Source organism: Lolium rigidum, unplaced genomic scaffold, assembly GCF_022539505.1.
Source record: "Lolium rigidum isolate FL_2022 unplaced genomic scaffold, APGP_CSIRO_Lrig_0.1 contig_61887_1, whole genome shotgun sequence".
Classification (NCBI taxonomy): domain Eukaryota; kingdom Viridiplantae; phylum Streptophyta; class Magnoliopsida; order Poales; family Poaceae; genus Lolium; species Lolium rigidum.
In genome coordinates this window covers 4,272-31,671 of record NW_025901145.1, presented here as the reverse complement: position 1 = coordinate 31,671, position 27,400 = coordinate 4,272, and the positions used below count along the sequence as shown (strand labels likewise).

General features: G+C 43.0%; 1 protein-coding gene across 1 annotated transcript; it reads left to right on the top strand.

Moving 5' to 3' along the window:
* Positions 1-20,564: 20,564 nt before the first annotated feature.
* LOC124681940 (mechanosensitive ion channel protein 2, chloroplastic-like) lies at positions 20,565-26,808 on the top strand. Its single transcript, XM_047216710.1, has 12 exons — positions 20,565-20,867; positions 21,138-21,295; positions 21,928-22,048; positions 22,136-22,230; positions 22,365-22,478; positions 22,630-22,690; positions 23,467-23,616; positions 23,690-23,800; positions 24,040-24,207; positions 24,310-24,423; positions 25,124-25,180; positions 25,976-26,808. The coding sequence occupies exons 2-12, from the start codon at positions 21,186-21,188 to the stop codon at positions 26,621-26,623; spliced, it is 1,749 nt and encodes a 582-aa protein (XP_047072666.1). The 5' UTR covers positions 20,565-20,867; positions 21,138-21,185; the 3' UTR covers positions 26,624-26,808.
* Positions 26,809-27,400: the final 592 nt, after the last annotated feature.

Below are 27,400 nucleotides of genomic sequence, written 5' to 3'. Positions count from 1 at the left end.
ACCAGCCCAACACCAGCCCTAATACCTCTTCGCGAGGATAAACATGAAGGAGGCGTCCTCGCCTTCGTCTTCGACCTGGACGCGCACGAGGCCGCCACCGTGATACGTCTCCGACGTATCGATAATTTCTTATGTTCTATGCCATATTATTGATGATACCTACATGTTTTATGCACACTTTATGTCATATTCGTGCATTTTCTGGAACTAACCTACTAACAAGATGCCGAAGTGCCGCTCTCGTTTTCTGCTGTTTTTGGTTTCGTAAATCCTAGTAACGAAATATTCTCGGAATTGGACGAAACGAAGACCCAGTGGCCCTATTTTTCCACGGAGCTTCCGTAAGACCGAAGAACACACGAAGTGGGGCCACGAGGTGGCCAAGCTATAGGGCGGCGCGGCCCAGGCCTCGGCCGCGCCGACCTATAGTGTGGGCCCCTCGTTACGCCCCCTGACCTCGCCCTTCCGCCTACTTAAAGCCTCCGTCGCGAAACCCCCGATGCGAAAAACCACGATACGGAAAACCTCACCGAGACGCCGTCGCCGCCGATCCCATCTCGGGGATTCTGGAGATCTCCTCCGGCACCCCGCCGGAGAGGGGATTCATCTCCCGGAGGACTCTACACCGCCATGGTCGCCTCCGGAGTGATGAGTGAGTAGTTCACCCCCGGACTATGGGTCCATAGCAGTAGCTAGATGGTTGTCTTCTCCTCATTGTGCTTCATTGTTGGATCTTGTGAGCTGCCTAACATGATCAAGATCATCTATCCGTAATTCTATATGTTGTGTTTGTCGGGATCCGATGGATAGAGAATACCATGTCATGTTAATTATCAAGTTATTATACATGTGTTGTTTATGATCTTGCATGCTCTCCGTTTCTAGTAGAGGCTCGGCCAAGTTTTTACTTTTAACTCCAAGAGGGAGTACTTATGCTCGATAGTGGGTTCATGCCTCGCATTGACACCTGGGACAAGTGATGTAAAGTTCTAAGGTTGTGTTGTGATGTTGCCACTAGGGATAAAACATTGGCGCTATGTCCGAGGATGTAGTTGTTGATTACATTACGCACCATACTTAATGCAATTGTCTCGTTGTTTAGCAACTTAATACCGGAGGGGGTTCGGATGATAACCCGAAGGTGGACTTTTTAGGCATAGATGCAGCTTGGATGGCGGTCTATGTACTTTGTCGTAATGCCCAATTAAATCTCACTATACTTATCATGTCATGTATGTGCATTGTTATGCCCTCTCTATTTGTCAATTGCCCGACCGTAATTTGTTCACCCAACATGCTTTTATCTTATGGGAGAGACACCTCTAGTGAACCGTGGACCCCGGTCCATTCTTTAATACCGAAATACAAATCTGCCGCAATACTTGTTTTACTGTTTTCTCTCGCAAACAATCATCTTCCACACAATACGGTTAATCCTTTGTTACAGCAAGCCGGTGAGATTGACAACCTCACCGTTTCGTTGGGGCAAAGTACTTTGGTTGTGTTGTGCAGGTTCCACGTTGGCGCCGAATCTCCGGTGTTGCGCCGCACTACATCCCGCCGCCATCAACCTTCAACGTGCTTCTTGGCTCCTCCCGGTTCGATAAACCTTGGTTTCTTTCTCGAGGGAAAACTTGCCGCTGTGCGCATCATACCTTCCTCTTGGGGTTGCCCAACGAACGTGTGAAATACACGCCATCAAGCTCTTTTTCCGGCGCCGTTGTCGGGGAGATCAAGACACGCCGCAAGGGGAGTCTCCACTTCTCAATCTCTTTACTTTGTTTTTGTCTTGCTTTATTTTATTTACTACTTTGTTTGCTGCATTATATCAAAACATAAAAAAATTAGTTGCTAGCTTTACTTTATTTACCGTCTTGTTTGCTATATCAAAAACACAAAAAAATTAGTTTACTTGCATTTACTTTATCTAGTTTGCTTTATTTACTATTGCTAAAATGGCCAACCCTGAAAATACTAAGTTGTGTGACTTCACTAGCACAAATAATAATGATTTCTTATGCACACCTATTGCTCCACCTCGCTACTACAGCAGAATTCTTTGAAATTAAACCCGCTTTACTTAATCTTGTCATGAGAGAGCAATTTTCTCGGTGTTAGTTCCGATGATGCCGCTGCCCATCTCAATAATTTTGTTGAACTATGTGAAATGCAAAAATATAAAGATGTAGATGGTGACATTATAAAATTAAAATTGTTTCCTTTCTCATTAAGAGGAAGAGCTAAAGATTGGTTGCTATCTCTCGCCTAAGAATAGTATTGATTCATGGACTAAATGCAAGGATGCTTTTATTGGTAGATATTATCCCCCTGCTAAAATTATATCTTTGAGGAGTAGCATAATGAATTTTAAACAATTGGATAATGAACATGTTGCTCAAGCTTGGGAAAGAATGAAATCTCTGGTTAAAAATTGCCCAACCCATGGACCGACTACTTGGATGATCATCCAAACCTTCTATGCAGACTAAATTTTTCTTCGCGGAATTTATTGGATTCAGCTGCTGGAGGTACCTTTATGTCCATCACTCTTGGTGAAGCAACAAAGCTCCTTGATAATATGATGGTTAATTACTCTGAATGGCACACGGAAAGAGCTCCACAAGGTAAGAAGGTAAATTCTCGTTGAAGAATCCTCTTCCTTGAATGATAAGGTTGATGCTATTATGTCTATGCTTGCGAATGATAGGACTAATGTTGATCCTAATAATGTTCCATTAGCTTCATTGGTTGCTCAAGAAGAACATGTTGATGTGAACTTCATTAAAAATAATAATTTCAACAACAATGCTTATCTAACAATTCTAGTAATAACTATAGGCCATATCCTTATAATAATGGTAACGGTTATGCTAATTCTTATGGGAATTCTTACAACAATAATAGGAATACACCCCCTGGACTTGAAGCCATGCTTAAAGAATTTATTAGTACACAAACCGCCTTTAACAAATCTGTTGAGGAAAAGCTCAATAAAATTGATATTCTTGTTTCTAGAGTTGATAGTCTTGCCTCCGATGTTGATCTTTTGAAATCGAAAGTTATGCCTAATAGGGATATTGAAAATAAAATTGTTACTACAGCAAATGCCATCCAAGTTAGAATTAATGAGAATATAAGATTAATGGCTGAACCGCGTGCTAGGTGGGATAGAGAAGAAAATGAAAAACTAGCTAAGAAGGAAAATGTAGCTAAAGTTTGGACTATTACCACCACTAGCAATGCTAATGATTCATATGTTGCTGCACCTCCTACTATCCATGATAAAATAATTGGTGTTAGCAATGCTTCTACTCCTAGTGCAAAGCGCGCAAAATTACCCGAAACCGCTAAAACCGCCGAAACCGCTTGTGATAAAACCGCTGAAATTTTTTCCAACCTTGGGGATGATAATCCCATTGCTTTAGATTGTAATGATTTAGATTTTGATGATTGCCATATCTCTGAAGTTATAAAGTTCTTACAAAAACTTGCTAAAAGTCCCAATGCTAGCGCTATAAACTTGGCTTTCACAAAACATATTACAAATGCTCTCATAAAAGCTAGAGAAGAGAAACTAAAACTTGAAACTTCTATTCCTAGAAAGCTAGAGGATGGTTGGGAGCCCATCATTAAAATGAGAGTCAAAGATTTTGATTGTAATGCCTTATGTGATCTTGGTGCAAGTATTTCTGTTATGCCTAAAAAAGTCTATGATATGCTTGACTTGCCACCATTGAAAAATTGTTATTTGGATGTTAATCTCGCCGATAATGCTAAAAAGAAACCTTTGGGGAAAGTTGATAATGTTCATATTATGGTTAACAATAACCTTGTCCCCGTTGATTTTGTTGTCTTGGATATTGAATGCAATGCATCTTGCCCCATTATATTGGGAAGACCTTTTCTTCGAACCGTTGGTGCTACTATTGATATGAAGGAAGGTAATATTAAATATCAATTTCCTCTCAAGAAAGGTATGGAACACTTCCCTAGAAAGAGAATGAAGGTACCTTATGATTCTATCATTAGAACAAATTATGATGTTGATGCTTCATCTTTCGATGTTACTTGAGATACACTTTCGCGCCTAGCCGAAAGGCGTTAAAGAAAAGCGCTTATGGGAGACAACCCATGTTTTTACTACAGTACTTTTGTTTTATATTTGTGTCTTGGAAGTTGTTTACTACTGTAGCAACCTCTCCTTATCTTAGTTTTAAGTTTTGTTGTGCCAAGTAAAGTCTTTGATAGAAAAGTAAGTACTAGATTTGGATTACTGCGCAGCTTCCGCATTTCTTTGCCGTCACGAATCTGGGTCTATCTCCCCGTAGGTAGCTCAGAAAATTACGCCAATTTACGAGCATGATCCTCAGATATGTACGCAACTTTCATTCAATTTGAGCATTTTCGTTTGAGCAAGTCTGGTGGCCTAATAAAATCCATCTTTACGGACTGTTCTGTTTTGACAGATTCTGTCTTTTATTTCGCATTGCCTCTTTTGCTATGTTGGATGAATTTCTTTGATCCACTAATGTCCAAGTAGCTTTATGCAATGTCCAGAAGTGTTAAGAATGATTGTGTCACCTCTGAACATGTGAATTTTTATTATGCACTAACCCTCTAATGAGTTGTTTCGAGTTTGGTGTGGAGGAAGTTTTCAAGGATCAAGAGAGGAGTATGATGCAATATGATCAAGGAGAGTGAAAGCTCTAAGCTTGGGGATGCCCCGTGGTTCACCCCTGCATATATTAAGAAGACTCAAGCGTCTAAGCTTGGGGATGCCCAAGGCATCCCCTTCTTCATCGACAACATTATCAAGTTCCTCCCCCGAAACTATATTTTTATTCGGCCACATCTTATGTACTTTGCTTGGAGCGTCGGTTTGTTTTTGTTTTTTGTTTTGTTTGAATAAAATGGATCCTAGCATTCACTTTATGGGAGAGAGACACGCTCCGCTGTTGCATATGGACAAATATGTCCTTAGGCTCTACTCATAGTATTCATGGCGAAGTTTCTTCTTCGTTAAATTGTTATATGGTTGGAATTGGAAAATGATACATGTAGTAAATTGCTATAATGTCTTGGATAATTTGATACTTGGCAATTGTTGTGCTCATGTTTAAGCTCTTGCATCATATACTTTGCACCCATTAATGAAGAAATACTTAGAGCTTGCTAATTTGGTTTGCATATTTGGTTTCTCTAGAGTCTAGATAACATCTAGTATTGAGTTTTGAACAACAAGGAAGACGGTATGGAGTCTTATAATGTTTACCATATGTCTTTTATGTGAGTTTTGCTGTACCGTTCATCCTTGTGTTTGTTTCAAATAACCTTGCTAGCCTAAACCTTGTATCGAGAGGGAATACTTCTCATGCATCCAAAATCCTTGAGCCAACCACTATGCCATTTGTGTCCACCATACCTACCTACTACATGGTATTTATCCGCCATTCCAAAGTAAATTGCTTGAGTGCTACCTTTAAAATTCCATCATTCACCTTTGCAATATATAGCTCATGGGACAAATAGCTTAAAAACTATTGTGGTATTGAATATGTACTTATGCACTTTATCTCTTATTAAGTTGCTTGTTGAGCGATAACCATGTTTCGGGGACGCCATCAACTATTCTTTGTTGGATATCATGTGAGTTGCTATGCATGTCCGTCTTGTCCGAAGCAAGAGAGATCTACCACCTTCATGGTTGGAGCATGCATATTGTTAGAGAAGAACTTTGGGCCGCTAACTAAAGCCATGATTCATGGTGGAAGTTTCAGCTTTGGACATATATCCTCAATCTCATATGAGAATAATAATTGTTGCCACATGCTTATGCATTAAAGAGGAGTCCATTATCTCGTTGTCCATGTTGTCCCGGTATGGATGTCTAAGTTGAGAATAATCAAAAGCGAGAAATCCAAAATGCGAGCTTTCTCCTTAGACCTTTGTACAGGCGGCATGGAGGTACCCCATTGTGACACTTGGTCAAAACATGTGCATTGCAAAGATCCGGTAGTCCAAGTTAATTAGGACAAGGTGCGGGCACTATTAGTATACTATGCATGAGACTTGCAACTTGTAAGATATAACTTTCATAACTCATATGCTTTATTACTACCGTTGACAAAATTGTTTCATGTTTTCAAAATAAAAGCTCTAGCACAAATATAGCAATCGATGCTTTCCTCTTTGAAGGACCATTCTCTTTACTTTTATGTTGAGTCAGCTCCACCTATCTCTCTCCACCTCAAGAAGCAAACACTTGTGTGAACCGTGCATTGATTCCTACATACTTGCATATTGTACTTGTTATATTACTCTATGTTGACAATTATCCATGAGATATACATGTTACAAGTTGAAAGCAACCGCTGAAACTTAATCTTCCTTTGTGTTGCTTCAATACCTTTACTTTGATTTATTGCTTTATGAGTTAACTCTTATGCAAGACTTATTAATACTTGTCTTGAAGTACTATTCATGAAAAGTCTTTGCTATATGATTCACATGTTTACTCATGTCATCACCATTGTTTTGATCGATGCATCCACTACATATGTTTACAAATAGTATGATCAAGGTTATGATGGCATATCACTTCAGTAAATTATCTTTGTTATCGTTTTACCTCGCTCGGGACGAGCGTAACTAAGCTTGGGGATGCTTGATACGTCTCCGACGTATCGATAATTTCTTATGTTCTATGCCATATTATTGATGATACCTACATGTTTTATGCACACTTTATGTCATATTCGTGCATTTTCTCGGAACTAACCTATTAACAAGATGCCGAAGTGCCGCCTCGTTTTCTCGCTGTTTTTGGTTTCGTAAATCCTAGTAACGAAATATTCTCGGAATTGGACGAAACGAAGACCCAGGGCCCTATTTTTCCACGGAGCTTCCAGAAGACCGAAGAACACACGAAGTGGGGCCACGAGGTGGCCAAGCTATAGGGCGGCGCGGCCCAGGCCTTGGCCGCGCCGACCTATAGTGTGGGCCCCTCGTTAGCCCCTTGACCTGCCCTTCCGCCTACTTAAAGCCTCCGTCGCGAAACCCCTGATGGGAAAAACCACGATACGGAAAACCTTACTGAGACGCCGTTGCCGCCGATCCCATCTCGGGGGATTCTGGAGATCTCCTCCGGCACCCTGCCGGAGAGGGGATTCATCTCCCGGAGGACTCTACACCGCCATGGTCGCCTCCGGAGTGATGAGTGAGTAGTTCACCCCTGGACTATGGGTCCATAGCAGTAGCTAGATGGTTGTCTTCTCCTCATTGTGCTTCATTGTTGGATCTTGTGAGCTACCTAACATGATCAAGATCATCTATCCGTAATTCTATATGTTGTGTTTGTCGGGATCCGATGGATAGAGAATACCATGTCATGTTAATTATCAAGTTATTATACATGTGTTGTTTATGATCTTGCATGCTCTCCGTTTCTAGTAGAGGCTCGGCCAAGTTTTTACTTTTAACTCCAAGAGGGAGTACTTATGCTCGATAGTGGGTTCATGCCCGCATTGACACCGGGACAAGTGATGTAAAGTTCGAAGGTTGTGTTGTGCTGTTGCCACTAGGGATAAAACATTGGCGCTATGTCCGAGGATGTAGTTGTTGATTACATTACGCACCATACTTAATGCAATTGTCTCGTTGTTTAGCAACTTAATACCGGAGGGGGTTCGGATGATAACCCGAAGGTGGACTTTTTAGGCATAGATGCAGCTTGGATGGCGGTCTATGTACTTTGTCGTAATGCCCAATTAAATCTCACTATACTTATCATGTCATGTATGTGCATTGTTATGCCCTCTCTATTTGTCAATTGCCCGACCGTAATTTGTTCACCCAACATGCTTTTATCTTATGGGAGAGACACCTCTAGTGAACCGTGGACCCCGGTCCATTCTTTAATACCGAAATACAAATCTGCCGCAATACTTGTTTTTACTATTTTCTCTCGCAAACAATCATCTTCCACACAATACGGTTAATCCTTTGTTACAGCAAGCCGGTGAGATTGACAACCTCACTGTTTCGTTGGGGCAAAGTACTTTGGTTGTGTTGTGCAGGTTCCACGTTGGCGCCGGAATCTCTGGTGTTGCGCCGCACTACATCCCGCCACCATCAACCTTCAACGTGCTTCTTGGATCCTCCTGGTTCGATAAACCTTGGTTTCTTTCTGAGGGAAAACTTGCTGTTGTGCGCATCATACCTTCCTCTTGGGGTTGCCCAACGAACGTGTGAAATACACGCCATCACACCGCGATGGCCAGAGCCACGTCCCGCGGTCGCCGCCGCCGACGCTGACCGCCAGCACACGCCGAAGCCGTATAAATGGCGCAGGAGCCCTTCCATTCCCCTCTCTTCATCCAATTTCTCCCCAATTCGAAACCCTAACATGCTCAGACTCCGAGCGCCGCCGTCGATGGAGCCCATCCCAGACCTCGCTGTGACCACCATTAGAATCGCCGTGCTCTACTTGCTATTACTGCGCAAGGAATCGAGGTGGGGCGTCCCAGAACATCGCCGTCGAGCTCGTCTTCCCCGACGCCGGGAGCGACGAATTCCGGAGATACCGTCCACCTCTGGCCTCGCCGACACGCCCGGCGTGCTCGTGGTGAGTCACTGGCTCCCTAGCACCTCATGGCATCCTTCCTAGCCCCTGCATCGCCGTGGCGCCATACGTCTGCGGGCGCCGCCGTGGTACCTCGCCGGAGAGCTCGCTCCGATGACCAAAACGGAGCGGCGCTACCACTAGTCGCTTAGTCACGCCGCCTTCTCTCCAACGAGCCCCCGCATAGCCCCGCGGGAAACCGTAATCGCCGGCGACCATCAGGGTCTGCCGCCGGTCACCGCACCCTGGCCACCTTGGCGATTTTGACTTCGGTCAAAGCCACCGTGGCTGGTGACCTGGCCTATGGCCCACGCGTCAGTGGCCCTGGGTGAAACTCACCCGGGTGCACTCAATCGTTTTTCTGTTTTAAAATTTAAATTGAATAATTACTGCAACTTCAAATAATTATAGAATATTCAATTTAAGTCAGAAAAATAAAAATAAAATATCAAAATTCTTATAAAGAAAAACTCTATCCAATAAAAATGTAAAATGAAATTTTATTTTTAATAAAAATTTAATTATTTAATACTTGTTATTTAAGCCTTATTAATTAATTCTAAATTCAATTAAATTCAATAAATAAGGAAAACTTTAAAAATAAAATTGAAACCAGTAAATAAATAAAGAAAACTTTAAAAGTAATTTCTTTATTATTTTATTAAATCCTTATTAGGAGGATTTTAAACCCTAATTAATAATTACCCTAATTAGTAACTTATTTTAAAAATAATAAAAAGCCAAATTGAATATTAATTTTATTTCAAAGTTATTAATAACTTCAACTTTAACATGAAGTTATTAATCATAGAATTAAATGATAAATAGCAAACCCTAAATTCCACATGGAATGATATTATAACCCTATCATTTCATGTGACTCCTAAAACCCTAAATTAATTAGGAACCCTAGTTCCATTATTACACATGAACCCTAATTTGCTTCTAACCTAAACCCTAGGTTAGAACATGTGATCATGTTACTTCATTAGTAATCATAGATTCATATCTAGCAACTAAATACTAGTTCAAATCCACATAAAATATGGGAACCCTATCACCACTAATTAGCATCCCATGTGTTCATCTCCAACAGACCTAGATAATTAAGTAGGGTTAACCAAGTGTAAACCCTAGATCATTTTGCCAAAGCCATCATCCTTATTCATGCCTATTTAACATCACACCATTGTGATGAACCCTAACAGCAACCATACCTACTATTTTACTTTACATAACCCTGTTCCACTAAACCCTACTAGTGTGAGATACTTATGAACCATACTATTTAAGGAGCCAATTATTCCTTACTTAATAGAACCAACAGTAAAACCTAGACCACCTCAACCCTAATTGATATACTTCTTATTACTTAAGAAGTACGTTCTTCAAAAGTTATTCTTTTGAAGAAAATAAGAAATCATCATCAACCCTGCCTATAAGGACCTATAAACCCTAGTCAGCTATCACTAGCAAAAATAAACCAATCTTGATAGCACCCATGTGTAATTAACTGCTTAGGATGCCTAGGCATAACTCCACCTGGTATTGATAAATTCAACATTGTTGTGATCCATCTACTACTTATTCCAGACACCAATTAAAACCATAGAACACCATAGAATTCCACAACCCTAATTATTATACTTGTTCTTTATTAAAGAACATGTTCTTCCAAAGTTATTCTTTTGAAGTATATGATAATTAATCATTAACCATGCCATATAGTACTAAAATTGACAACTGCTCTTTACTTATTATACAATTACTATTTCGGGTATGTATGATTGTTACTATGCATTTTACCACTTGCTTATGATACTAAAACAACACAACCCTGAATAAGAACTTTGTTTGCAAATCACTCTAAAAGTGCAACACACCCTGAACCAATTATTACAACTCACCGATCCTAAATCATTGGGGTTAGGTCACGCTTAGGGCGATTGCATCTCATACTTATGCATTATTGCATCCTTGCCAATCTTTTAAACATCGTCCTTACCGGACGATGATGCTATTTCAGAATTTGGAGTTATTGCGTATCGAAGACCTTGCCTGCATAATCTTGCAGTCAAGAAAGGCAAGTTCATCACTTGCTCATGTCATTTGAGTACTTTTATCAAATTACTTGCAAAGTACTATGGTTATCACGATTGCATAAAAACCAAAACCACTACTTTCATAACTATGAATATGACTATGTGGTGGGCAATGGAACCATGGATTGTGTTGATATGGTGGAGGTTCCATTGCAGGGGTTAATATCCATCTAGGATTAAACAACAAATGTCGCCAGTGATTCTTGTGCCGTAATACCCGTGTTAACCATAAGATCCGGAGTGGGACGGAGTAGTCAAAAGTGTTTCCACCTCTCGTTCATCAACGGATGCGCTTACCGTAGCAGCTTGTGTCTTGCGGAGTAACTTGAGGGTGGGGAGCCCCTTCTAATTCCCCACGGTATAGCCGTTGCTTACCGTAGCGGTTGCTCGCTTGCGGAACAACTTGAGGGTGGGGATCCCCTTCTAATTCCCCACGGTAATGTGGTCTATGATGGGTTGCAGCTACCGGCGAAGGAGTTTGGTTAACGAGTCCCAAACTGTTGTCGTGGTCGGGGTCCACCCTGAAATTACGGGAATAATGGGACCGACGAGGACCCAGTGGTCGGGGTATGCAACAAAGGGTGGGTGTTCGAGGTAGCGGAGGAACATGATTGGCTAGACCTTATACCGGGCCTCACACCATAGGAAGTGTGGACGGGTTGCGCGCCCGGTTGGCACCAAGGTTAAGATCTCTTATGGGTAAAGCAACACACCTCTGCGAGTGTAAAGAACCGTGACCTGTCACTCGTTCCGGGATATGGAACTGCGAACGCGGCCGGAAAGGAGCTCCATGAAGTTCTAGTAAACCGGTGAAGGCTGACGGACATAGTTCTTCTGAATAAAAGCAACCTTTTGAAGAAATGATTATGAAAACTTGCATTGGTATTAGACTTTTTGGTCTAATGCTATAGCTAGTGCATTAAACACCTCTTTCCTATAATGAACTTGTTGAGTACGCTCGTACTCATCCCACTCTTAAATCCCCTGCTTAGATATGGAGGCATCGAAGGAGGAGCTACAGTGCAACTCGAAGGCCGAGGAGTTAACAACTATTTCAAGAGACAGGACCCTGTCAGAGGAGTCAGATACCACATCCAACAAGGAGAAAACCTAGTTTAGCCATAGAAGGGAACTAGCTTCCGAAACCTAGCTCCTATTTAGCTAGAGTCTATTCTTAGCCTCTGTAGTTAGTGAAATACTCTACAAATAGAGTTCGTGATAAGACTAGACTACGAGTCATTCTTCCGGAGTTTATTTGCGGTTTTACCTCATTGTAAAGTAGGAGGTCTGTGATGATCTTATGTAAAAGAGTCCGTGTTGTAATTCTATAGACATGCCTTGGACCCGCATATGTTTCGTTGTACCACTCGAGCGATATAATACCCGTGGAACTGTGTTTCATTGGTGTTATATCGGACTTGCATACTACACCATGCGGTGGTATGCCGGGTCACCACAGTTGGTATCAGAGCAAATGCTTTGACCCTAGGATTAAAACCCTTTAAAGGAGACCTATAGGATTGGTAGTGTTTATAGGAAGTTGTCCTAGGTAAACCAAATACTACATATGACTTGAGATGGATGTAAAATGTCTATAACGCCCCTAAATAATTTAGGTGCCCCAAATGAACAATAATATCATATGTATGATAGTTTTTAGTATAAAATGAGTTAGAAATGTATCAAGAAAATTACATAAAAATTTCCATTCTCATTATTATGTACCAAATTTTATACCAAAACATCCCACATAGCATATATCAAAAAAGTCCATGCCCAATTCATATCACAAAAATTACCTTAGTATTCACAACAATAGAAATTTAAACTTCTTATGTCTATAAACCTGGACGGATTCAAGCTAATTGAAAAAAATTGAGTTAATTACAAGGAAGGAGAAAAAAATTGAGTTAATTACAAGGAAGGAGAGCTACTGTTCACGGTTGTGAGGAGGACATCACGCAGACGAGGAAGGAATCGAGCGGTGGACTGGAACGGCAACCGCGGTCGCCGAGATGGACGTCTCCTGCGGGGTAGAGCTTGGCCGCCGGCGTGGAGCGCTTGGTCGTCGGCCACGGTCTCCTGATGCGGGTGGGCGGCGGCTGCGAGTGGGAAGCGGTTGCGGGTGGGCGGCGCCTGCAGGTGAGCGGCGGAAGAGGAGCAGCGCGTGCAGGGAAGCGACGGAGGCGCGGTTGTGGCGTCGGGTAGCGGCGGCGGCGGTGAGTAGCTGTGGCGGCAGTGGATGGGAACCCTTGCGTTGTCCTGGAACTGATCGATTCGGTCCGCTTTGTTGTTTCTTTTGACTTGGCCGAACCGTTTTTTACGGGAGTGGCAATCTGTTGTAATTAGAACTGAAATGGGTGGCAAATTCCTATACCGTTTCGGGTTTCTAGCCAGAAGCTCGGGAAACTGCCTCCCATCAGTTTCTGGATTTACACACGATGGGAGCTTCTCGGTGAAAATAAGCAAGCCACAAGCTGGAGACTTCTTTTAGGCTTTAGCTGTCCACAACCTAGAAGCCAGTCTAGAAGCAAAGAAGAAGTGCCCCATAATACCCGTGGAACTGTGTTTCATTGGTGTTATATCAGACTTGCATACTACACCATGCAGTGGTATGCCGGGTCACCACAATATGCGAACCCGGACTCTGCACCTGTGCGTTAACGGTCTTAACTGAGACAGTGGGGTGAACCCTGCTTCACCCATTTTGGCCTCGATTGGGGAAACTCTCATTTGTAACTAGTTGCGCCCGCACCCCATTTTTTGTTGTGACACTTCCAAATTTCCAAAAAATGCAAACTAAAATTCTAGACATACATTGTGTTGTGTCTTGTGCATCTGTGAAGTTTCATCTAAAAATATTTCAAAATGTAACCTGTGTAAAAAAGAGAAGACGTACGTAAATAGTGTCACGTACTATTTACACATCATTTGTTCTTTTTGTGTAGGCCACATTTTGACATATTTTTGGATGAAATTTCACAGATGCACAAGATACAATAGAATGTATGTCTAGAATTTTAGTTTGCATTTTTTGGAAGCTTGGAAATGTCAGAACAAAAATGGGGTGCGGAATATCCCCTCTCGATTCGTCAGCTCTACTACATACATGTCAGAAAAAAATACAGTGACCATGTCCATTTGTCCAGCCAGCAATTGTAGAAAAAACTCAATAATGTGAAATTTTAACCATGAAGCTAAGAGCATCCCCACTCGTTGGCGCTCCCCACGCCCAAATCCGGACGAAACTACCGCCGGATTGGACGAAATTAAGTCGTGGGGAGTACCATATTTCCAGTCGTCCACCCGGAGTTCGGCGGATAGAGTTTAAATTCAAACAAATCGCCGTCCCGCGCTACAAGTACGGGCAGTTGATCGGCAAAAGGAGCAAAAGGATCAGCCACAGATCGGCGATCGGAGGGAAATTACACGGAGACAGGCTCGTCGGCAGTCCCGGCCGGCACGGCGGTGTCCGACGGACCAGTTTCCTCACACGCCGTGGCCGAAGCGGCTGCGGCGGGCGACGATGAAGCAGCGGCGGCAGTGGACGTCGAAGCAGCCGCAGTCGACGAGGTAGATGGTGAGGTAGACGAGGTAGGAGCCGGCGGAGACGACGTAGTGGCTCGGAGGATGTCGTTGCGGTGGCCCCGGTACCAATTCCTCGTCTCCTCGTCCATCGGTTCCATGTCGCCGCCGCCCATGAGGAACGCCAAGTCCGTGTTCCTCTTCTTCGCCGCCACCGTCGTCTTCGGCAGGGCGATCCGGGCGCCTTGGTTGGCGAGCATCTCCCGCCACCTGCCGTCGAACTTGTCGTTCCTCCCGTCGGCGTGCGATCTCAAGTCGGCCCAGCACTTGTCGATCGACGCCCGCATCCTGTCGGCGGGATTGTCCGTCCGTTTGAGCTCTTTCTCGCTTCTTCCGGCCGAGCTCAGGGCGCCCTTCCGCCGCGCAAGCCGGCGGAGCGTCGGGGTTGTACTCGCTCGGTCTTGCTTTTCGAGAGGGACGTGCGAACTTCCTTCCACTTCTCGCACTTCTCGAGGCGGGCGTAGACGTTGAGGAACTTGAACTGCAGGCCGGTGTCGTCCGTGTACATGTCCAAAGCTCGGCGCAGCTGGGGAAAAAGAGCACGACGATACGGGTCAGCTAACGACGATGTACCTCGGTGGTGTAGGGCCGGCGGATCATACCCTTTGCTCCATGTCGTGGCCGCTGATCGGCCGTTTGTCGATCTCCTCCCGTACGCCGTGCCATTTGCTGCACGCCGTCCGCATGATCCCCCAATGGGTGGCCATTGCCTTGTCTCCCCGGTACACGTTCATGTTCGTCTTGTTGAAGTAGGGATCGACGAGCTTGCGTTCCTCGTACGCCTGCCTCACTCGAAACCGGCATGTGTCGAACGACCGATTGGCCCCGATTATGCCGTTCGTGGACACGGTCATCCAAGCTTCGGCGAGGCACTCCTCTTCCTTCGGCGTCCATTTGATACGCGGTTCGGCAGGTGGCGAGTCCTTCTTCCTCTTCTTCTTCCCCTTCGACGAGTTGGCGCCGGCTTCGCTTGGCTCTTCTTCTTCCTCGCCTTCTTCTTCGACGGCTTGGCTTCCGTCGGCAACATCCTCCCGATGCTCGTTGCGCGCCGCCACAGCTGCCGTCGCCCTCGTCTCCTCTTGCGTGAAGAACCCCGGGCACGCAGCGGCGGCGGTCATGAAGAACCCCGGGCTCGCAGCGGCGGCGGCGGAGCCGGAGGTGATCATCTCGTGGATCTCCTCTTCGTTCGGCGCCGCCATCGCACCGAACGCGAGCGGCCCTCGTCGCAGGGCCGGCGAGGTGCCCTCGAACAGGCCGCCGCCGACGCCGACGTCAAGCTCGGGCGGCGACGGTGTGGGCTTGGACGGTTGGACGTAGGCACCCTCTTGGAACACGGCAGTCGGCGACGGCGAGTACAGCGAAGGCGAGAAGGAAGACGGGGAACTTGTTGTACCTTGCGTCGGCCATTGGCCGGGGAACACGCCGCCGCTATAGGCCATGCTGATTAACCTCAAGTGTTCGTCTTGGGCCGCCTCCGCCGACCTCTTGGCGGCGGCTCTTTTCACCCTCTCCGCCCGGCGCTTGTTTCCACGTCGCGCCGTTTCTCGTCCGCCGCCCACTCGGCGTTCGACATGCCCGGCGGCTTCGTCTTCTTCTTCCGCATCTTCCTCGCCGGCGCCTTCGGCGGCATTGTGGTGGACGAGAAGACGAGGAGGAGAGTGGTGGTGGACGAGAAGACGCCGCCAGGAACTGGAGCTGGAAGACGAGGAGATTGGGGGGATTTCGGCGGGAGAGAATGGGGATATGCAAGCAAATTGGAGGGAATGGGGAAATGCAAGCAAATTGGAGGGAAAATCACAGGATTTGGTTTTCCAGTCGCCGACTACGCGGGTCCACACGTCGTTTCGCGCGCTTTCGTTTCGTCCGGAGTCCCCGAGCGCGCCCGGGGGCCGGGGTTGGCGTGGGCTCGCCGGATGGATTAAGGGCCAAATCCGGACGAAAACGAGGAACCGGGGGCGCGACTGGGCCGAATTTCGCCGTCCGGATGAAAAAAACGTCGCTCGGGGGCCTCGTCGGGGGGACGAGTGGAGATGCTCTAAATGCCTGAAACCCTATTGATACCATGGCGATAAAATGCTCACTAAATGTGTATACAAATATGTTGAAATCAATTGTTTGCATATGTTTTGGTTTGTCCTCACCTAATTCTTAAACATTGCAAGGAATTTCTCCCCCTTCGCCTTCATCTTAAGACTATTAGGGGTGAAATTTGCTCTGCTTTCATGCAAAATAACCGGTGATTCTCAACAAAATATGGATAGGAAATCAGAAAAAGAAAAGAAAAACTGCTAATCTGGATTCCGGATGCGGGTACAGCTCTGGTGCAATGGAAAGAAAAGTAAAATTAACATGATTTCTAATGAGCGAATGTGGCTATTAGATGCAACTTAATATGACGCGCAACATCTTATGGCGCGCAAGAAACAGAGAAATGAACAAATATTCAGTAATGTGAAGAAACTCAACAGCATGGAATCAATCCTGAGCCTGTTGAAGAACCGTGCTACTCAAAGAATAAGAATCTGGATGGAGAAGTGTGCCGATTATTAAAGGAGACCTCAGGAAAATCATTACCCCAAGAACCAATGCTTCCCCCTTTCTCCAAGAACTGAAGAACAAGGCTTGAGTCAAACCAAATCTTTGCCTCCCGGTTCTCCCTTTTCCTCAAGAGCTGAAGAACAAGGCTTTGAGCCAAACCAACTCTAAACGACAAGGGAGAAGTAGTAGGAGGAGGACCAAGCGTAGTCAGAAGAGAGAAGAATATGAAGAGAGAGGGCTGTACAGTGCAGTAGTGCAGAGTGAAGTTGAAGCCACTGTAACGTATGTCAGCTGTACTTCACTGCCAAGTGGGAGGAGAAAAAAATGTGGTATGAACAGGTGTGCTCTTTGTACAGCCGAGACGTGGAGGCGGAGCCAGCTAGGTGTGGCGGTGTGGGTATGACAAGACATCCTCATTATCGAAAAAAAAGACAAAACATCCTCACCTGCTGTGGATTGACACGTGTAGCACAAGAGTACTAGGAGTACATTCTTACGCAGTGTAAAATGGCACTTGGGTGTATATCCTTTATTTTGAAATACAGCTTTGATACATTTTAAAATATTAAAAAAATCAAAGAAAAAAAATCATCGTATAGTTTTCCTATGAAAAATCGACTTGTCGTTTAGGCTGTGCAAAAAGACAAAAATTGATGGTAAAATAAGGTTTTTTGTGAGGCATGTTTTGTCTTTTTACATAGAAAAAAAATCAGTTTTTTATGAAACTGTACAAACACACATAGATTATCAAGATGTACATGCAAATTTTCTGTTTGAAATTTTTAACTATTAAAAATATATTTTTTAGGTCGAGGGATCATATGCACCTAAGAGCCGAATTAAATTTCATGCTTTTTAGGCTAGTAGAGAGGCGTCGACACATTGGATTGGGAGGGTCCCTTACAACATCTCAGTCGTGTCGAGAAACACTCAAGAGCACAAATTGGAAACATTCGGACACGCTCACACATTTGTAGATAGTTATCCAAGACATCCCCAATATGAATTGCACTTTTTCTCCAACCTTGGGAAAATTAAGTACCATCCTTTCTAAACTTTTGGAACAACAAAATTTGCTTTTCCTAGGAACATGAATGCTACATTGGATACATAAAATTATGGACTAGTTAAAGATTTTTTACATTACATGAGTAATATTCTAGAAATTTTAACATATTCATTTTTTCTAGAGTTTCCTATCCATTCCGAGTTCCGGTTTAGGTGCATTTGGAAGCCAAAATTGCCCCTCTCTCTAATTGGTGTAGTTTACACTTCTTGAAACTCGAGGATGAGAGTGAGGTCAAAGGGTAAGTCCAACAACAATGGTTGCATTTTAGGAATATTTGATAAAATACCATGCTTTGTTTTGCCTCGCTTGATAGTGGCATGTGATGAAATTTCGGTGAAAGACCATGCCAAGGCATGATAGTCTTACCAAATCTTGATACATTTTAATCTTATCGAAATCTATTCTGATCTAGGTGATAACACAGAAAACAAGTCACAACCATGTAGACACAAAATGGCATACCATGACTCGAATAGAGTGGTCAATTTGAGGAAAGTGTCTTGCTCTTCTGGTCGACACTCTTGCATTGGATGAATGGAAGATTGTCTATCACATCACTTACGAAGGACCTATTGATTGTTACGTCAGATGGGTCCCAACCTAATAGTTCCAACTTGCTCTACTAGGTTCCAGCTAGTTGGATTCATTACGATGAGCCCTTGGTCATGGTTCATGATGGTTGATGTAGATTGTTTATGATGATATGGAGATTCATTACGATGAGCCCTTGGATTCATTACGATGATATGGAGATTCTGTGGCTGGGTAGTCTATTATGTTTGCAATGATTCTTGATGTGAGCGTTATATATGTGTTATGGTGTTGTTTCATAAACATTATTTTGATGTTGCAAATTACCTATCACTTGTTGCATTGAAATATTTCTAATGTTCGAGAACCAACCTATGGTTGGATGGTTAGGAGGATAGTGACACCCCAGCGCACTAGGGATCAAACTCCACGTTTAACACTTTGGCGTCTTATAAAAATGCAGAATATTTGTTCAGTAGGAGGCGGCGTTTCCATCAATAGTGAGACAACCGTGGTGACTTTATCAATCTAAAGATCCGCCGGATCGACTCCTCCTTCGGAGGCCCTCATAGGGGTAGTATGTAGTGCATGTCTTTATAGGGGCAAGCGTATGTACGTACTTGTGAGCGTCTATGTTTCGTAAAAAAATATTCCACTTGAATATTAGATATTATTATCTGGAATTTCCCCTCAACAGTATGCAGAAAATATTTGCAACCATGCTGCTATGCATGGCAAAAAAATGCTGCATCGGAGCCTTTCATCCTGGAACGGCGTGACTACCCAGATTAACCCACCATCCAACGGTGGTCGAGCCGGCCCGGCGGGCGCCCCACCAACGCGACCGACGCCCAGCGCGAATCCAAGTGTCAAAATCTCAGAGGTCGGAGAAATAAAATAGTCGAAAGTGTAGCCGTAGCAACCGTGATCCGCCCTCCCGAACGCAGACATTCCCAAACCTCCACCGCGCTCCGGCGAGCCCTCCCCGCAGCGCAGGCCCATTCCCGGCGAACCACGGGCGCCCCGCCACCTCGAAGGTACTCTCGCCTCGCCGTCTCCCCCCGTTTCGGAATGCCGTGGAGCGGGGATTTGGACCTCGATCGATTTCCCCTGTCGGCGACGAACCCTAGGTCGATTGGGCCGTGCCTGGTGTTTTGTCCTGTGGATTTCCTCGCTCGCTCCAATCGGAATCCCCGCGCAATAGCTGTTCGCTATCCATTTTTCTTGGGTTAGATCCGCTCCTGTATGACGAAACGAATGGTTATTTGCTATGCGAAATTTGCATGGCGTGAGCGGATCAAATGCCGCAGGTCAACGCCAACTTTCGCAGGCAAATGGGACCTTAGCGAAATGGCCAGGGCATTGCTAGAATTGATCAGCGTAAGTTAGGGCTGGTGGCAGAGAACCAGAGACACCTCAGTCGTTCATTGAAAAGGGGAGACTAGGTTGTTCTGTAGGTGAATTGGTATCTATCGTATGTCTTGCCTCTCTCATTGCCGTAGTAGTGCTAGAGGGGCTCTTGAATTAGACGATTTGAGGAGGCGAGGGTTGACTACCCATTGCAACCAAGTAGCATAGTTTGTAGACTGTAGTGGTATTGCAATCCTGGTTTCCATTTTTTGCAGTATAGCTGTAGTGGTATTGCAATCTCGGTTTCCAGTTTTGCAGTACAACTGTAAAATATATGGTGATTACCCTGTAAATATTTTGGAATAGGTCGCAGCATTTTTTCTTAACTCACGATACAACAACTTCTTTCAATGTTGGGTGCAAACTGATCCCCTCTATGGCACTACAACATCCAATTAGCATCTTATTAACAGATTACTCCTATCATACTGGCAAGATGGTTATGTTTGACTGTACTTGGTGTTTGTTGAGTTGGCTGTGTAGGGCTAGCCAGCCTGGGTTGCGCTTGGGCTATGGTTTGAATTTGTGGGCAGGACTCGGGTGGGGCTTATGTTTGGCCATGATGGGCTGTCAATTAAATGTTCATAGACTCTTATGGTATTTGTGCACATTTCTCAAAAAGAAGCATTTTATCTCATGCTGCATTTTCTTCGGAGCTAGCCTGCTGCACAATGTACCCATGTACTTATTTTTCTGTTTCAGGGTAATAAACTGCACCGTCAGCTCAGGAGGACCTTACAGAAGCTCATTCAGTTGGATGTGAATATTCTGCATCCCATTTGAGTTCTGCTTGAGATGGCAGTTGGGATGACATCTCAGCTCTTCCAAGGAGCGACTTCTACCAACAGATTTAGTCAAACCAACAAATTTAGGGTACATATTGCTCTTGCTTTGCTTTTACTTCATACTATCTTAATTTTCTATTTCATGATTGTCTGGCCCCCCTTCCCTACAGAGCCCGGAGAAGCGTTCTTTCTCCTTGCCATCTACTTCGCTTCCTTCAGTTGCTTATGTATGGGTCCTTCTCTTAATTCCAAATGTTACATCCTTTACATATATGAAAAAGATTCAAACTATCTCCTGTGTGCTATCTAAGCTTATTCCTATCTTAAAATTCCGCCATTCGTTCTAACTTCTAAGATAATCAGTTAGAGATCATTTCAAACTTGCAACCTCCTTTTTGTTGCTATATCATAATAAACTACCTTTTAAATTTTGTGCCGGCATTGTACACCTTTAAAAACCTCCCCCAGCATCGTAATCTTCTGAATGTTTTTTGCAGGGGCGAGATCCATTGGTCCGGAACGTGTTGGAGAGGAGCTACAGGCCCATGCTTTATGTGCCTTGCAGATATAGGGCCTCGGGTGCTAAATCTTTTGCCTTGCCAGTTTCTTGGCAGGAAATTCCTCTGTTCAAGAGCACGTCGTCAGCTTTGGCTAGGTAGTCCCCACTGTGGCATAACTTATGAAGTTTGTTGAATGCTTAGACAGTGTGCATTGATGATTACATACAGCCTAGCAGACAACATTCTGGACCATTCAAATTCTGTAAACCAGAATATCTACCGCTTCATATCTTAATTATGTGCTGCTGGTGGGTAATGCGGTACCGAAGATTCTTAGTATGCTAGGATAGACCGATGATGTGTTCAGTGGTTGTTCACTTGCTACTTTTATTGCGCTTACTAAGACTTCCAGTAACTTGTTGAATTCAATATTATAGAGTACTGATTGAATGCCTTGAGATATGGCAGTATCGATATGGTCGGAAATGAAAAATATTATTCACTGAACGTCTAATTAAGCTGTCTGCATGTTAGTCAAGATATTTTGGACTTTTGGTTAGATCAGGTGGAACTTACTTTATTGATTGATGATAATAGTCAGTTAGTCACTAACTGGAAAAAAAACTCCTTAGCCAATTCAATGGACTCTTATTTATCCTGTTATTCTTATTCTTCTTCTTTTTCTTTCTTGAGGTTGTTGCTATATATACCATGTAATATGCAAATGCCAGTCGATTTATGCTTGACTTTTTCTATTTCAACAGCTTCTCTCTTTTTCCCTCGACAGGTCGTGTGACAGTTTACTTGCAAATCCTGCTACTGCCTTTGTGGCACCTGCAATTGGAATAATTGTCTTTGCTCTATGGGGTTTTTTGCCTCTAATGAAGGACATCAGAAATCGTATTGATGTATGCTTCTGTTTTATGTGACCACCTTTTTTTTCAATATCTATTACTAGCTAAAAGTATCAAAAAAATCTGTATTGTACCTTGCAGCATGGAGGAAACTGGAAACAGAGCCCTACTTACCTAATTTCTAGATCCTACCTTCAACCTTTGCTTCTTTGGACAGGAGCGACACTTATCTGCAGGTATAATCATAATAGATGTACTCCTTGCAGTAGTAATCCTATCTGACTGATATTGCAGCCTCAGAATTTGTAGTTATGTACCAATTGGAGAGTTTTATTTTAATTATGTTCTTTGTTCACACACTATCCTACAGGGGTTTGGATCCAGTTGTGCTGCCTTCAGCAGCAAGCCAAGCTGTTAAAACACGTCTTGTAACTTTTGTGAGATCATTATCTACCGTCCTGGCTTCTGCATATATTATGACAAGGTGCACATGATACATCTCAAGTTTGCTGATTTTTTGGTAATTAGTTAATCAATCAATCATGCATGATTGCTTACAGATAATGACATCAGAATTTCACTGATATTTAAATGCAAAAGTCTGGGAAGTACTAACATGGTTTATCTTCTTTTAGCTTGATTCAGCAGGTACATAAATTCCTAGTGGACACACGTAACCCCAATGATAGAAGAAATGTAAGATTTATTTTCTTATAATATAATATAGGTTGGATCTCTTGGATTATTGGGGTACCTACTGTAGTTCTGTCAGCTTGATTTCAATCTTACTGATATAAGCCATTTTTAAGGAACGTGTAGAAAATACATTTTATTTTAAATAACAGGCAATAGCTACCCCAAGTGAGGACTTGAACTTGGGTGGTGGGATTGTACAGCTTCTCCACTCAAATGAGCTAACTTTCTACTAATGTAATTATGAGAAGATGCAGATTTTGTTCTGATGAAAGACACTAGGGGAACATGATGCATATTTGCAGGGTTTGCTGGGGATTTGTAGATAAGGATGTGAGTTTGCTGGGGACAGGGAGATATAGGGATGTGAGTATGTGTTGGGAAGGGGACCCCCTCGCCCATTATGTGCAGTTCTTTTGACTAACTATGGGAAGTAAAGAGGTGGGCTGGAGGTTGGGTAGCAGTTTGTTGAAGAAAGTTGTAACCTCGTTTTCTTAAGTTACTCATAGCAGCGTTGTGGGGGTGTTTGGTGTATGAAGATAGAAAGCATGTCGGTCTAGTGCTTTTGTTACGATTGTGACATAATGTAGAATTCATGATTTCAAGGTTTGCTGCGTTCTCTTTCTTGCAAACATATAACTTTCATGAAATAAATCTGATGGCAAGTTGGTTTCCTCCCTCCCTGGCCATCAGATTTATTTCTTGCTGCGTTCTCTTTCTTGCAAACATATAGCTTTCATGAAATAATAGCCTAGTAATAAGAAGTTTGTTTCTGACAGATGGGTTTGGATTTTACCACGAAAGCTGTTTATACCGGCATTTGGATTGCTGCTGTTTCTCTCTTTATGGAGTTGCTGGGTGTCAATACCAAGAAGTGGATAACTGCTGGAGGTTTTGGGACAGTATTGCTTACACTTGCTGGTCGTGAGGTAGTACAGAACTTTTTGTATTGACAGGATAATTTTGGGCCACAGTGCTAAGATATGTCTCAATTCATTGCAGATCTTGACCAACTTCATCTCAAGTATTATGATCAATGCCTCACGCCCATTTGTTGTGAACGAATGGATCACTACAAAAATAGATGGTGTTGAGGTCACTGGTGTTGTTGAGGTTGGTTTCTTACTCTTGCATGCTTTAATTCAAACTTCCTTGAACTATTTTTCATTTAGCGTGGATATGCTGTTCTGCTTGTTTCATTTTATGTATGTACTCAAAAAATAGCCATCTATTGTGTAGTTATTTCTTCCATAATACATATTTTATGTATTGATACCATTTACATGTTCATACTCACATTTTAACTCGATACTTCTTATCATCACACTGACTTGAACTAATTTGATTTTCAGCATGTAGGCATGTGGTCTCCAACAGTTATTAGAGGTGATGATAAAGAAGCTATATACATTCCTAACCATAAGTTCACAGTGTCTATAGTGAGAAATAACACTCGAAGGAGCCATTGGCGTATTAAGACCTATGTTGCGATAAGCCACATGGATGCTGGAAAAATTAGTGTAACTTCTTGAATCAGTCTTGCACATTTCATCTCCTTCTTTGACTTTCTATCAGTATATGGCGACCTATCTTAAACCTGTCTCCCTGTTTTCTTTTGGCAGATAATTGTTGCGGACATGAGGAAAGTCTTGGCAAAAAATCATAATATAGAGCAACAGAGGCTACATAGAAGAGTATTTTTTGAGAAAATTGATGAAGAAACTCAAGCTCTCATGGTATATTAAGTAATTCCATCGTTTAAATGTAAATGGTAGTGCATGGTCACTCTTTATGAAGGGCTGTATCGTGAGTATGGCACGCTATGATTTGCCAGAGCCTTCTTGTTGTTTACCTTATTTAATATATGGCCAGTACATCTTTCCCTACTAATTTGAAAAAAAGGAACTCAGGTAGGATCAAAACCCTGTGATGATAGGCTATTATTAGGCTATTATTCAATTTCATTCACCACCCCCACCTCAGAATTTGCAACTTATAGTTTAAGTGCAAAATCTAGAACACAATCAGATCAATTTATGTTGCCAAGACATCAGCATGAAAATCCTTGGAACTCCTAGCATGTAGGTTGTCCAGTTGTTGCTTTTCCTCTTTTATTTTTTTCACTTCTTGTTTCTTACCTTTGTGGCTTTGTGTTCAACTGGTGTCAAGACTCTTCGTTTCTTGCTCATGCATCTTGTTGTCTAGATTCTTAAATATCACACAATCTTCTACTCCATCCGTCCACAAATAGGTGACTAAGATTTGTCTAGATACACATGTATCTAGACGTGTTTTAGTGTGTAGATACATGGGTATCTAGACAAATATGAATCACGTATTTGTGGACGGAGGGAATATTATATTACTTTCGTTCTACATCAGCCCTGAACTCCTAAATATCTAAGGTTGATATCATTCTGTTGTGTTGTCCTGTAGATTTATATATCCTGCTTTGTGAAGACTTCACATTTTGAGGAGTATCTTAATGTCCAGGTAATGTATCTGTATGTTATGCTACTCCCTCCGATCCATATTACTTGATGTGAATATAGATGTATCTAGACATATTTTAATTGTAGATACATCCATTTTAACATTAAATAATATGGGTCGGAGGGAGTATATTTTGCTTGTGATAGATCATGGGCACATATTTTGTATGGCACATGCATGGTTTGTGCTAATGTATAAATTCTCTCAAGAATATTTTTTTCTAGCTTGTAATGTTCATAATAAATAGTTGCACAGTTTAAGTAGAATCAGTTGTACAGGGAGTAACATTCTGATCCATCACGGGGACATGCAGCATGATTATTGCAGATAATATTTCCCGCCTCAGCTGCCAAATCTTGCTGATTCTGTTGGTTTCTGATCCTCCTTGTTAAGTTTTGGTGCTTTGGGTACTGTGTGGTTGCCTACCTATCATTAGTAAAAGGGAAGCAAATCGAACTAGGTAACAACAAATGAAGACAGTACAAACTGTATTGATACACTAAGATGGACAAACACCATCTAAACTTGAAACAAATATACGATATTTGCATGAATCCATGTATAGCATCAGCGATTACTCCAACTAGTTCTGAACTCCTGATTTGTTCACTATGCGGTACTTAATATGTCATGCCCCCTCTGATATTATTGCAAAGATTGCGTAAGAGTTCTTTCATTTAGTTCTAGACAGGAGAAGCCTAGAATGACATGTTTGCAGGATGTGTATGTATTTACAATTTAGATATCACTTCAAACACTGACACAATGTTTTTTTGATGTTCCAACACACAACAGGAAGATGTTATGTTAGATTTTCTTAGAATAGTTGGCTATCACAGGGCAAGGCTGGCAACCCAAACTCGAACAGTCCAGAAATCATATGGAAATGCAGACATTGATAACATTCCATTTGGAGAGGAGATGTATAACCGTGTACGCGGCCGTCCACTTCTGATTGATACCTCTGCAAAGGTCAGTGAAGGCAAGTCTAAATCTAGACCAACATCACGTGAAGAGCGGAATGTCAAGTCAAGCATATCACCAGATACCAAGTCAGTTTCACCTGATAGTGCTAGTTTAAGCAGCTCTGACAAGAAGGAACATAAAAAAAATGTGTCAGAAGATGGTGCGATGAAGAACAGCAAGAATGGTCAAGGGACATCCACACCAACATCTCTTCAGACAGAAAATGGTGATCCTGTCACGTCAACCTCCAAGGCCGCAGAACGACAAGGAGATGGGTCAGTTTCTCTTCCTAATCCTAAGAAAGAATCTAGACCTGCCATGGAAGATAACATTGTTCTGGGTGTAGCTCTTGAGGGCTCCAAGAGGACACTCCCCATTGAAGAAGGAACAGAGCCTCTTGTACCCGAAAGTGAGCAAGATACAGTTGAAGTTGGTTCATTACCTAATGATAAGAAAGGTCAAAGCCTCACGCCGTGAGGTTGATAGATCGAGAGAATGCTGGCCACAGTAATCTTGATTGTTGACAGGCGATCCAAGTTCAAACAAGGTCCTTGCCAAGGATTTGTCACCATGCCTGCCTTTTTTGTGTGCTGGTGCAAATGCTATCTGCCATGCATCTTTTTCTTGTTGTAAATCTCGGCCGCTAATAATTCTTTTTTGGTAATGAATCAGTTAACAAAATGTAGCTTAGTCATAAAATGGGCATGCTGTACAAATGGTGGTGCTGCTGTGTCTGATTGAGCTGATTTGAATTGGTTGTTGCATATGCATCTGCTTTGTGTGTTGGGGCTGCCTTATCCTGATTTGAGTTGGTAGCACTAGAATTGTTGAACAAACTCTTAACTTTTCAATGAAATCAAACGCAAATAACTTGCATTTTCTTGGGACAAAAATAATTGTATCTGTTGAAAGCTTAGTTGCAGTGATTGGTTTTGTTCTACTGGAGCGAGCCATTGTCTGGCTGAATCGGATGGGTGCTGATGAGCGGCACATACCCGTTTAAGCATGAAGCTACTGAGATCTTGTTAAACTATCTGTGTCGTCCTTTTAGCAAAGTGCAACTTGTTTGAGAGTGAACATGTGGCGAAGTCTAAACTTATAGGCGCTGTAAAGAACTGAGCATTTCCGTGTCCTAAAATTCTTGTACACGTACTTGTAAACTTATGGAAGGAGAATCATCGCTGAGAACAGACTGTCAGTCTGGTAGTCCGGTGGCTAGACGTGCGGGAGCGCACGCTGTCCACCTGGGTTCGA

Coding starts and splice junctions, on each gene's coding strand:
- LOC124681940 (XM_047216710.1), top strand. CDS start 21,186: ATGCTTTATGTGCCTTGCAGATATAGGGCCTCGGGTGCTAAATCTTTT. Junction 22,231..22,364: donor GGAGCGACACTTATCTGCAG/GTATAATCATAA, acceptor ACTATCCTACAG/GGGTTTGGATCCAGTTGTGC. Junction 24,424..25,123: donor AAGAAACTCAAGCTCTCATG/GTATATTAAGTA, acceptor GTTGTCCTGTAG/ATTTATATATCCTGCTTTGT.